Source organism: Vanacampus margaritifer, chromosome 17 (assembly GCF_051991255.1).
Source record: "Vanacampus margaritifer isolate UIUO_Vmar chromosome 17, RoL_Vmar_1.0, whole genome shotgun sequence".
NCBI lineage: Eukaryota > Metazoa > Chordata > Actinopteri > Syngnathiformes > Syngnathidae > Vanacampus > Vanacampus margaritifer.
This window is the reverse complement of record NC_135448.1, coordinates 13812802-13825290: the sequence shown is the minus strand read 5'-3', so window position 1 is coordinate 13825290 and position 12489 is coordinate 13812802. Positions and strand designations below refer to the sequence as shown.

The 12489-nt window shown below is 40.8% G+C and overlaps 1 protein-coding gene across 8 annotated transcripts in view; it reads right to left on the bottom strand.

The window, feature by feature from the left end:
• fam135b (family with sequence similarity 135 member B) overlaps nt 1–12489 on the bottom strand; it is a 51625-nt gene that overhangs the window by 11979 nt on the left and 27157 nt on the right. For 7 of the 8 annotated variants that reach the window (XR_013288885.1, XM_077548826.1, XM_077548830.1 and 4 more), the window contains 12 exons: nt 10459–10618; nt 9256–9305; nt 9013–9168; nt 8419–8492; nt 8194–8348; nt 5551–7219; nt 4354–4520; nt 4175–4266; nt 4003–4100; nt 3174–3325; nt 1584–1694; nt 936–1049 (listed from right to left, as the gene is read on the bottom strand). Coding sequence is in view for 7 of the 8 variants with exons in the window: in XM_077548826.1 (XP_077404952.1) it covers nt 936–1049; nt 1584–1694; nt 3174–3325; nt 4003–4100; nt 4175–4266; nt 4354–4520; nt 5551–7219; nt 8194–8348; nt 8419–8492; nt 9013–9168; nt 9256–9305; nt 10459–10618 (2998 nt within the window). In the remaining variant the exon portion in view is untranslated. The remainder of the gene's footprint in view (nt 1–935; nt 1050–1583; nt 1695–3173; nt 3326–4002; nt 4101–4174; nt 4267–4353; nt 4521–5550; nt 7220–8193; nt 8349–8418; nt 8493–9012; nt 9169–9255; nt 9306–10458; nt 10619–12489) is intronic. The other variant, XM_077548831.1, reaches the window with a different exon arrangement.

Below are 12489 nucleotides of genomic sequence, written 5' to 3'. Positions count from 1 at the left end.
TTATTCAATTGGCTATAGATAAAATGCTGCTAAAATAGCTAAATAAGCAAGATGATTCAAATTAGGGCCAGGCCGATTAATTGGTCAGTATTATTATTATTATTTTTTTTATTGCCCCCGCCCTTCATTCACAATCCCATCACCTCCACCAGAAAAAATTAATCAGCTTTTTTTTTTTTTTTAGTAATGTAAAACAAATGTTCTGCTTGTAATTCATATCTTTTATTTGCTGTAAGTGTAAAGGGACCAAAAATATATATATTTTAATCGTTATATATTTTTTAAATTAGTTAAGCGTTTATCAGAATTTTATTCTTCCAAATATCGGAATGACCTAAAAAAAAAATTTTTTTTTTTAATCTTTTTTTTTAAATGTTTAAACTGGTACCAAAGTTTATTATTTCGCAACTTGTGATATTTATTCACGTAACGGCAATGTATAATCTTGAGATGTTTCTAATGTTGCGACCCTCTATATATGTCAACCAAAATATTAGGAACATGTCTTACACAAGTACAATTTTATATCCTTGCCAGCAAGATGAATTCTCGCCGACCTTTTTTAGGCAGGAAAAAAAAAAAAAAAACTAACAGACGAATGGACGCTGCAATTAATTCTGTTCTGGCAGAATTATTCACCGTTTCCTTGTTGAATTTGAACAGCGAGAGGAATCTCGTGCATTTTTATCTTTTAGATGTTCGTGGCCTTAACTGGTCAAAAAAACAAATGTGAAAAGATGCCGCATCGTCCAATCAGCTCGAAGTATTGCACAGCAAGTCCCGCCTTTCCCGAACGGGTCTGCCTAGCGAAGTACCAGATTGATAATGCGAAGAACTCCCTCGATTGGATCACAATTATCAAACCGGCTGGCGAGGTTAACAATTTTAAACAGTTAACACCTTAAACCCTCTCTGAAATGTCGTAGCTAGATTACCTGTGGTTTTGTCTTTGAGAGCAGTTTTGCACATCTCTATTCGGGCAGAGTGGAACGGAACATAACGGTCCTGTGGAGACGCCACCAGCACTACATTCTTGAAGAACTGGAGCCCTGATGGAAATAAAACAACATGAATACACGCACACACACAAAAAAAAAGAGCAATGATGATGACCTGTCAAATCGGTAAAATTCCCAAATGAACAATACTGAGCTCTCCAGAAAAAAAAACAAAAAACATAAAACCGTTGAAAGAGACTGCAATGCGATGTGTGTACGTCTGAGAGCAAAGGTGTCATTTTACTGTAAATGGCACAATCCCAAAGTGTAATGACAGGCGAGACGCAATAAAACAGACGTTTTCTTTTTGGTCTCCTGTCAGTGAGTGCTTTTAAAAGCGCGCTCTGGTGTGCTTTGCAGTGATGGGGTGTCAGACTTGTGCCACTCCGCTTCGTGTGCTGATGTGTGGAGATTGACAAAAAGCATTCCGTGATTATTGTCATCCGAGCCCGCATGACATGTGACTGGGTTGTTGCACTCACACAACAGGGCCGCTCCCACTCAGAAACATGACACAAATAGGCTTATTGAATTTTATTTATTTATTTATTTTTGTGCAAAATGGCATGTCGACGGTTTTCCTACCCGGTTTCTGACTCAGGAGATAAAGGAATGTTTTCCGCGGATCCATATGGTCTCTGAAGGTGAGCTGCAGCAAGGATCCTGATTTCTTCAGTTTCTGCATTAACCACAGACCTTCAAACACACGCACACACACACAAAATTTTGAAACTTTGCCTCAAAATTGAGGCGCGCAGATATTTTTCGAGTAGATAAATGTTGTGGAGCACAAAATGTTCGCATGGGGTACAAGTAGACCATTTGCAGTATTCAGTGAAAGGCTTGTAAAGTCAAGATAATTATCAGAAGACATTTTAAATCATTTACTTCTTACAATCATTTTTAATTATACAAAATTATAGTGCTGACTATGCTACAAACACTTCAAAGTTCTGAAGCTCAATATGTTAGACATCGGATTCACAACCCAAAATTCACGTTTACCATTTAAGCAACACATTCCAAATCACCTTGAATGGGTTGCTAAGTGCAGTTTTGCAGAAAAGCGTCATAATAATAATTTAAAAAAAAGAGACATCTAATTTGCTAATAATGGTAAACAGTAAATGGAGTACACTTATTTAGTGCTTTACACACTCTAAAAACAGTTGGGACAAAAGTAACCCAAATATGGATCAAAAACGGACCGATCCACTTTATCTGTCAATTTGACCCAACTTCCTGGGTTGTTTTATACAAAATGACCCAATTTTTTGACCCAAGTAAAGGACCTGATTAACATTTGAGTTGTTTTACACAAGAAACCCATTTCTTGACTAAAAAATGGGTCAAATTGACCCAAGAAGAGGATCAGTCCATTTTTTGACCCAGAGTTGGGTTATTTTTGACCTCCTGACTCCTGTTACATTTCTATCAGTACAGTCTAAAAACGGTTGTGTCAAAAATAAAAAGGGACTGACCCCAACTTTTTGGGCTATTCAATTTAATCAAAAAGTTGGGTGAAATGAATAACCCCCAAAACCACAAAATCGGGTTGGGCTATGGGTTATACATTTCATTTGACCCAACATTTTGGGTTAAATAACTCAAGAAGTTGGGTTGGTTCATTTTTGACCCAATTCAATTTGGCTATTCACTTAACCTAAAAAGTTGGGTCAAATGAATAACCCACAAAGCAATAAAAAAAAAATGGGTTACTTTGTGCGTTATTAATTCAATTTGACCCAACTTTTTGGGTTAAACAACTTAACAAGTTGGGTCAAATGAATAACCCACAAAGCAATAAAAAAATGGGTTACTTTGTGGGTTGTTAATTTAATTTGACCCAACTTTTTGGGTTAAACAACTAAAAAAAGTTGGGTCGGTCCATTTTTTTAGAGTGCATTTTTCATTGCTACCACTGAATTTGTGTGTGGCTTTAACCCAACTTTTTGGGTTAAACAACTAAACAAGTTGGGTCAAATGAATAACCCACAAAGCAATAAAAAATGGGTTACTTTGTGGGTTTTTAATTTAATTTGACCCAACTTTTTGGGTTAAACAACTAAAAATGTTGGGTCGGTCCATTTTTTTTGAGTGCATTTTTCATTGCTACCACTGAATTTTTGTGTGGCTTGCCTGCAAAAAAATTAATAAAATCCCTCTCAACCTCACCTGTGCTGACCAGCGTGCTGTTGTTGTACAGCGTGCCCAAGTGCGGGCCGGACAGCGAGAGGAAGGTATGCAGCCTGGGCAGATAGCAGCGGAAGCGAGGCCTCGTCAGCACCGAGCGGATGATGACGTTACCCAGAGAGTGACCGATGAAGCTGTCGGCATGAGAAAAGAAAAACACAATCTTATTATAGACTCTTTGCGGCTGGGAAGCGTGTAATTAAAGAAACTTCATTAACGTGTTAAATGTTTTTCTGAGTCTCGCGTGGAGGACGCAGTGTAAGAATTAATTGCAGTGGATGCAACTAAGACTAGTCACCTAGTTTAATTACGCCACCGTTGCTGCAACTCCCTCATCGCCATCTCTTGACTCAGTATGTGAAAGGAACCGAATACTTTTTTTGCCTTACTTGCAATCGACTCTCCAGAGAGTGCAGCTCGAGCGAAGACGGTTGAAACTCCTCTCGCTGGCATTTTGAGGGCAATTAAGTGAGAAGATGAATAGCTTAATTTGACGGGAACCAGGCAATCCCGTCCCTGCGTTAAGGGTACAGTCAATCAAAACTACGGTGGAAACATTTGGGTTGTGAATGATTAGAGCTTTTCATCCATTCTGAGTCACTTATCAATTTGGAGTTTGCCGAGGTCAGGAAATTATCAAGGGGAGGCTGAACGTGCAGATGTGATTTTGCTGTCTCTGCTGCCCTCTACTGACATTAAAGGGGAGTACGGTACAGCATGACATGGGATAGAGTTTTTACTATTTAGCCTTATCTAAATAGCTGTAGTGCAGGTGTACCTAATATTGTGACCCATCCTTTCTTAAACTGACCTTATCCTGCCTATGGTGAGATTGTACAACTGGACGTGCTGAATAATCTCATCCAACAATCTGTCCGTCATGGTGTCAAAATCAGCAAAGGTGTCAGTCTGCGAAGAATAACACATTTAATGTTCGTTTAGTTTTTCCATTCAAATTGACCGGATTTCATCTGCAGACATGCCTGGTTTCTTTCAGACATGAGGAAGTCCAGCCGGGATCCCGGCAGGCCTAACTCAATGAACGTCTTCACCAGGCGAAGGTCTGCGCTGTTTCCTGGAAGCGAAAATCAGATTATATACATAAAACGCACAATGTCTGAATTGGTTATTTTGACAAGCAGAAATGAAAAAGGAATCTCACCATCCAGTCCGTGCACACACACCACCAGGTGGATTCCGTCGTCAAACTCCTCGTCGTCCTCCTCGGGAGGGAAGTAGGGCAGGTCGGATGCCAGCAGAGGTTGGTCGCTGTAGAGGCCGCCCTGGAAGCTCATCCCTTTAAACAGCTCCTCTTTGGCTTTGAAGAAACTGGAGGAGTTTGCGCAGACAAGCAAATAATGTAACTCGTAAAAAAAAAAAAAAAAAAAAAAAGTATAAATTAGGGGTGTTATTAGGGAGTTAATTTAAAGTTGCACCAATTTTTTAAAAGCGTGATTAATGACCACCGCTTACTTGGAAAGCCTGTACTGGGAGAATTCCAGTCGCCTCCACAGTCAAAATTTGACAGTAATAAATGTAATAATAATGCATATACTGTATTTGTGGAGACTGGTGGCAAGTTGTATTTTATAATTTAAAAAATGTGCAGAATTTCACGAGTTACTTCATGTTTAAGATTAGGTAGCTCTTTATGAAAAGAAAAACGCACCGAGCTGCCACCGATGTCTTAGAAATGCAATTATGCCATCTAGTGGCAGAAAAATGACCTCAACACAAATCAATATCACATTCTTTTTTTCTTTTTTTTTTACGTACAGTACATTTTTAATTTTAACAAAATTTTATGAATTGTGAAATTACTATATCAATGACTAAAATATGCTTTCTATTCAATTCACATTTTTTCCCCAACTTTTATGTTAACAAGAGTATGAAAGCTTAGAAAAAAATATTTTAGAGCAGATATAGCATTTGTTTGAGTTAACTATTGAAGTCATGTGAATAATTTTATCGCCTGATACCCCTAGTATAAATAGTTTGTTACGATCAGAATTTTATACTGTCGGTTATGATACGGATTATCCATGGGCGTGATCGGCCGATAACAATCACATGGATTAAACGCAAAAAGGTCCACACAGCAGCATGCTTGATTAGCCGCTAGTCCGTGCAGTGCTATACTGTATGTGATAGTTTTTTGTAATTGGCAAAGAAAGACTTGACATATGCAGAATGTATTTTTCAGAGACCGATCGTTTGAAGCCCGTTACTTGATTGTATGTATTTTGGCAAGGTATGCAGACATGACATATTTGGTCAGTATTTTGTCATTATCAGCAACAAAATAGCTATCAAACAGCTCACTGGGCGTACCCAATAGAGTGTATGAAAAACAAACCTCAGCATGCGTTCGTTGGCTTCCTGATCCATTCCAAGATGGCCGGCCAACGTTGAGGAGACGATACCAAACGATCCCAGGGGTTGATTGGTAATCGGTGAGGTCGTCTGGCGAGTGGACATACCGCTCATGGATGGGGAGTCTCTCAGAACGGAGGAAAAGGGCAGACAGGTTGGCGCGCACGACACCGACATGTTCACCACCTCCACCATCTTCTTATTGACGAAGGCCAGACCCGAGTTGGGCACCTTCGAAGGTTTCGTCTGATCGTCTGCCGCTTTGTGGTCAACGTGCGACGTGATGCCATCATTTGTCGGTTCTACAAGTGTTGTGGACTCCTGGTTATGAAATCGAGCCTGGTGGAGAGTTTGGCTCTCATCGCCGTTGACGACACTCTGCTGGTCCGTTGCGCTTTTATGAGCACTTGGCTTGCGTCCACTACTGCGGGGAAGTGCTTCCGAAGGCGCAAGATGCACGTCCTCCACAGAGACGCTCACTCCGCTGATGTGATGATTTACATTCCCCTCATGGCAGTTCATAACAGGACTCTCCTTGACGGGACGGCCCCCCGCAGGCTCGCAATCGAGCGCCGAGCCGGATTCGTAGGTCTCCAAAACGTTTTGCGGATGATTTGACATTTCCGAACTGACAGTCCCTTCAGTGCTATTGTTTGTCATTGAACTTGGGTCTAAAACCGATGATTCCGACTGCTCCGAGTTCAAAGAAAAGTGGACTTGATCGGAATGTTGGTGTAAACTACTTGAGGTGTGTACTTCCTCGTCGGGGCTACTGATCTGCGGCGCGGACACGGATTTGGTGAGTTTGCCGCCGTGGCTCTGCTCCCGTTCGTCCTCGTAAGGCAAAGAGCTTATCGACGTCAACGAGGCCTGAATCCCTCCGCTCGGAATGCTACCGTTGCTCTCCATCTGCAGGCCCTCCAAGGAGCTGCGAAGGACCGGGTGGCGAAACGCTTTCTGACGTTCGCCGGAGAAATCCAAAGGTGGTCGACCTCGTGGCGCCGCTTCGACGGGCCACGCCACAGAGCTGGGTTCGCTCTCGATCCCAGAGTCTGAAATGACAGAGGGCGAGCGCTTTATGATCTTGGAGATGACGGGACCTCCTCGATGGGGCGCCTCCTTTCCGAGACCACCGGGTGAGGACGATGAAACGGAATGGGCCGAGACCGCGGGGGTGCTAACCGGAGCATCCTCGCCTTCGTCATCCATGAATTGATTTAATGGCACAGACATATCAAAGAAATTGTCCTCACTCTTTTGGCTAATGTTGTCCTTTGAGGCATCATAAAGGTCGATGGGATCTTCTGGAACAAGATCCACATGACCGTTCTTTTGGACTTCTGGTTGACAAGAATCAAAATCTGCAGATTTTCCTAGACCTGAACTACAGCTTTCCTCAACTGAGATGTCCTTCGATTCCTGCAGATCTGCTACTGGTCGTTCTGTTCTTTCCTCCATAGGAAGAATATCCTGAGAATGTCTACAGTTGGCCTGCTTTCCAATGAGCGACACGTACGTGGTCAAATCCATGCAGTCGTCACTATCCGAAGGATCCTGGGATACTTCAAAGCATTTGGACCTTAGACTACTTTGGCGAGTCCTGTTGGCAATCGAGTCGGTCTGATCGTCAGACGTCACATGGGGGACCAACTCTGGAAAGACAAAAGCATGACAGTGGTTCTTAACCTTGTTGGGTGGTAATGAACCCCCACCAGTTTTCTATGCACATTCACCAAAACCGTTTTTATGAACAGATAAAATATTATTTTGGTATTCCATGCAGCCTTTAGCTTTGCTTTTCTTATGATGAAAATAGCAGTACTCATAATTGAACCTTGTGGAACGCCATACAGTATGTCCCGTTTTACATTCATCTAGCACATATTCCACTTTTTTTTTTTTTTTAACTCAACATAGTTCATATGAAGGGATTAATTGCAATAATAAAGAAATCACACGATGTACCGTCACGATAGTCGACTACAGAGTGTGCCAAATTCCCTGCAGCACAGAAAGGCCAAACGAGTGTGGTCACTTCCAGTCAATGATGGTCAAGCGGGGGATATATCACCACGAAACACTTTTGCTCGTTTGCTCCCAAAAACATATAAATATGTTCTATTTTAAATATTGCCATGGTCCCAAAAACGTATTTATATGTTTTTTAAATGTTTAAAAAATAAATAAAAAATGGTATCGCATACAGAAGACTTTGATGCAGCAGCTGACCTGAAGAGGTCGCTTAAAGCAATGGTAGTTATTACAAAAAAAACAGCCAGCATGTGGCAGCAGAGTATAAGAGATCAAACAGAGCCATGTTGCAATAAGCTCTTTTCCCCCACTGTTTTCAACAGATTTGTGAATATGGATGAAACCTAGCTATATTCTAATGCTAATTGCTGCAAAATGGAAACAGATACAAAGACTGATCAGAGACTCTAATCTTTCTTTTGGTAGATATATTTATAGCAATAGAACACAATATTCTGTGGGCCTTGAAAAATCAGTCAAAATCCAGTAAAACAGCCGGGAGTGAAGGGGGTTGCTTCAGTGAAAATAACACGGTGAATGAGTTAAGAACCACTGTTCTCGAGCCAATAAATTGCCTCCAAACATCTTTTATTACCTGCTTGAGAAAACTCCACATATCTGTCCTCAAAGATGATGGGAAGGCTGTTCCAGTCGCCATCAATGTCCAGGCACTCGACAGGCAAAGGAGGCATTTTGGCCAAGTAGTCGGAACACCGCACTTCTCCTGCAATCTGGCCCTGTTTGTTGATTCTTGAGCATAAAAATAACCGTTTTATGAAAGGGTTCATCCCAATGTGTTGATCTGGTTTCTTATACTCACAGCTCCTCCTGAAATATCAGCGATGTCTCTTTGGGATGCTCCGTGAAGAAGTACGCTTCCGAAAACCTCCTCACCTGCGACAAACGGAATGCGCCATTAGAATCAGACTGCAGTTCAAATGTCACAAGCAAATAGAACCCTTGTAAAAGTCTTCCTTTAAATAGGAGGTGATCATCGCCTTCTCCAATTTAGAGATACTTTGTAGTCTAAACTCAGGCACTGTGACAGCAAAATCGCCAGCAGGAACCGGATCCCCGGTTTATTTTTACCCGCAAATAATTACAGAATATGTGTTAATTGAAATTCCACTGACGTGTGAAGGCTTGCCAGCATCCCGCCACCACGGGGGTACTTCAAAACCAAGGCAAACATGTTCATTACTTTCAGACAAAATGCAACAAAGCAGAATCGCCCCACAGAGAGACACACCGAACAAGCGTTTGTATTCGTTTTAAATGGGCCGGTGATTACAAAAGCAGTGACGACAAAACTGGATTTAAAATGTGCAAATCTAGCGTCTGTACTTCCGTTTGTGGAACGGTATAAAAAAAAACAATAACATATGGCATAATAATAATGAAAAGAAAAACGTACCCTGAGCGTGTGGTGCTCCTGAGCCAGGTAGGACAGGACGTGGGGGTTGAGCACGGCCGCCTCCAGGAAGCGGCCCCACAGGGTGGTCAGCTGCGCGCAACGGCGGCCCACGTCCTTGCTGATCTGCTCGGCCACCTTCTCGCGGCCCTCCTGCAGCTGGCGAGCATGGACACAAAAATGATCATAATTATGTTTTTCAATTTTGTCCCCCTATGCATTTTGTATTGTGTGTATTTAACATACCTGTAACTCTTTTGCGAGCTGATTTAGTGTCTCTTCGACAGGCAGGACTTCTGGGATAAAGAGGTAGAAATTAGGGAAATACGTTTAATCAAACTTTATTGATCACGTACGGTAGTTCGTAGTTATACACAGCAAAGTGAAATCGTAGCAAGAGGCTTTTTGTTAGACCTGCACAGTTGAGAAAGAGGACTTACACAAAAGTCATGCAAATAAAGGGTATAAATAAAAAAAACTTTTTTTTTTTTTTTTTTTTTTTTTTAAATAAGTTGAACAAACATAGTTTAAGAAAATGGTACTAAATAGCTACCAGTATATGGAAAATAATTTGGAAATTATAAAAATAAAAAATCCTGCTCATTTGAATATGGGGTAATGCTCTCGACACTGATAAAGTGCTAAAAAAAAGTACCATGTGCTGTATCGGGCCGATACCCGGACTTATTCCAATGTATCGGTACTTGCGACGGCGGCCGACACCAGTATTGGCCACCGTCTTGTGGCCATTTTACGTTTAGGAAATAAAAATTAGAAGAGTAGAAAATTGCCATTAATTCATAGGTCTGTCTTTAAAATGATCTGTCTTTGTGCATCAAAAGTACTAGTGGTATTGGTGTTTGGTATCGGCGACTAGTTATAGTTTTTCATTGCCCTCTTGTGGTTCGATCAAGGGATGTCGTTAATATTCTGTGGGCATGTGAAACCCTTTGAGACTATTTTGTGATTAAGGGCAATATTAATAAACTTGCCTTGACTAGTCAAGAGTTGTTGCGATAATGGTCTGATAAAAAAATTGGTATCGACCATTACTAATCGCAACAAGTCGGAGTGCAAAATGATCATAAATTGTGTAAAATAATTTTTGAAAGTCCTTACTAAAATATCATACATGTAAACCCAACCCAAAAGCCGAACCAACATGTGGTATGCTTAATTTTTATCTAACATAAGTTTAACAAGTTAAGCAAAAATTTAACTCAAAGGAAAGTTTTGAGTGTAGCAATACAGTACTAAATAAAACCTAATTGACACATTTTAGAACGAAGTAAAATTTAATTTCTATTGATTGTATCTAGTGTAAATGAACACTTTGAAAACCATAAATGAAACGAATGTGAAGGAAAACAACACATATTTTAACAACATTTGAATGGTGTGCTCGACCATTGAGACTCATTTTGAGCTTGTGTGTGGAATTTTGCTCACCTGTCTCCACTGGCATCTGTTGCATCTGCGGCACCTCCTTCATCAGAGCAGTGCAGTAGCTGCTGAGACCGCCATGAGCGGACAGCAGGAGGCGACAAAGTCTTCTGTGCCAAGTGTGCGCTCTCTGCAGGCAGTCCTCACTGGGCACATAAAAGCTCCCCTGGAGAGAGAAGAGCCAAGCAGGGAAATGTCAGCCGCTATGTAGGTCAGTGGTGGCCTCTCCCCAAAAAGGCTCAACCTTAAGAACGAATGTGGTTTTGTACTTGACCTTGACACCCAAACCAAAGCCACCTTTATTTTAAGCAATGGGCTCTTTGAGAACCAATGACCATAAACCGCCCGTGACAACCACGGACATAGTTGTTTTAAAACCAACCTGCTCTCCATTTTGTGCTCTATCCTATCTAAAAGTAATGCTTTGGCGCCGTCTCGTGGCATCTCAACGACATTACAAACTTTTTTGAGTGGGTGTCAATTACAGGGGATAGGGATTTACTGTACATTTAAAAATGAAAAAAAAAATGCACCGTAATAAAGAGTAGTGTGCAGGATAATATTGCATGTGGCGTTACACAAAAGACCAAGTTAGATAAACACAAGTAAACCCCCTCTGGATGTAATTCCACTATTAACTACTAGATGGCGACACACCATTTAAATTCAAACTTGAAAGAAGAATGAAAACAGGAAGTATTTCAACACAGCCTAGTTTTTGTTTTGCTGTAAATCATTTGAAAAGCCTCTGTAATCCTGTTTTTTACGCCTACAGAAAGGTAGCTTCAATTTTATAGCGTACATCTTCATTATTGAAAAGCCACAACCATGAAAATCATAAATGTGAGGCAGATGTATTAACCACTAGTCCACCCTGCTGCCTGGAAGCAATCCATAAAACCAAATTTAAAATCTGTTTATGTTCCTTATATAACCTCTGCAAACAGCTAAGGCCATTGCGGACATGATTTACAATTCAGATTTATCGTCTCGAGGAGCCACCATATCAGATATCAGCAGAACTGCTTCTGTTGACCACTTTTCGTGGTGAGAATGTTTTTCCTTTTCCGGCTTTAAAAAAAAAAAAACATAACGGCTCATGCCTAGAGTATCTGCGAACATACTATAATTTACCCCAGGCAAGTTCAGTGCGTGGCCCTCTCATCATAAATGTGTGCGCTCTATAATCGCAGCGCCGCAGTATAAGACAACCAGGAAGGAACATCTGTATGTTTACTTTCATAATTCTCGGCACCTACAAGCAGCCTGTGAGGCCGTTGAGTGACAGGTGAAAAAAAAAATAGCTGTTTTTGTTTGAACTCGTCATTACACTAAAAAGTTTTTCTCTGTACTGACAAAAGTTGGCTTCATGTCACTTCATTTTATTTTATTTTTTTTACTTTCATGTCAAGTCCAATTGTGCAATAAAGTTTGACTTAAGGAAATGCAGTCAAAAACCTAGCCCAAAAAGGAAGCTGCTCTTCCAGCAAAATGCTGATATTTCATCTTTTAAAATAACTTTCACACGCTTAAAAAAAAAAAAAAAAAAAAAAAAAAAATCTCACTAAATAAAGTTGAGCTAGTAGGAAGCTTTTCACCTGCAGCTACGTGGCGCTTACGAGCAGAACTCATTACTAGGATCAAACGAAGACATCTCGCCAACCCCCCCCCCCTCCTGGTCCTGGTCCACAGCCAGAGCTTATTAAAGTGGCCAGCCGGGGGTGGGAATAAAAGCAGGAGGCGGTAAATGGGGCGCTCATTAAGATTTACAATGGAGACGGTGACGTCTAAAGCAACCTGAGATGCAACTTAAAAAACTGAAATCATTTTACATCCATACCTGCTAAATATTTTTGCAGTTATGTACACCTAATAAGCGCAAATCATTTTTAGTTGACTAACACAATAGACTTAAAATAGAGTTTTGTGCCATCTTTGTCTGTTTTTATTAAACTTTGGAACCTTATTTCATTCATTCCTTGAGCTTTCTGGAAATAAAAAGCAATTACTAAAAAATACATTTGTGCACAATTATTA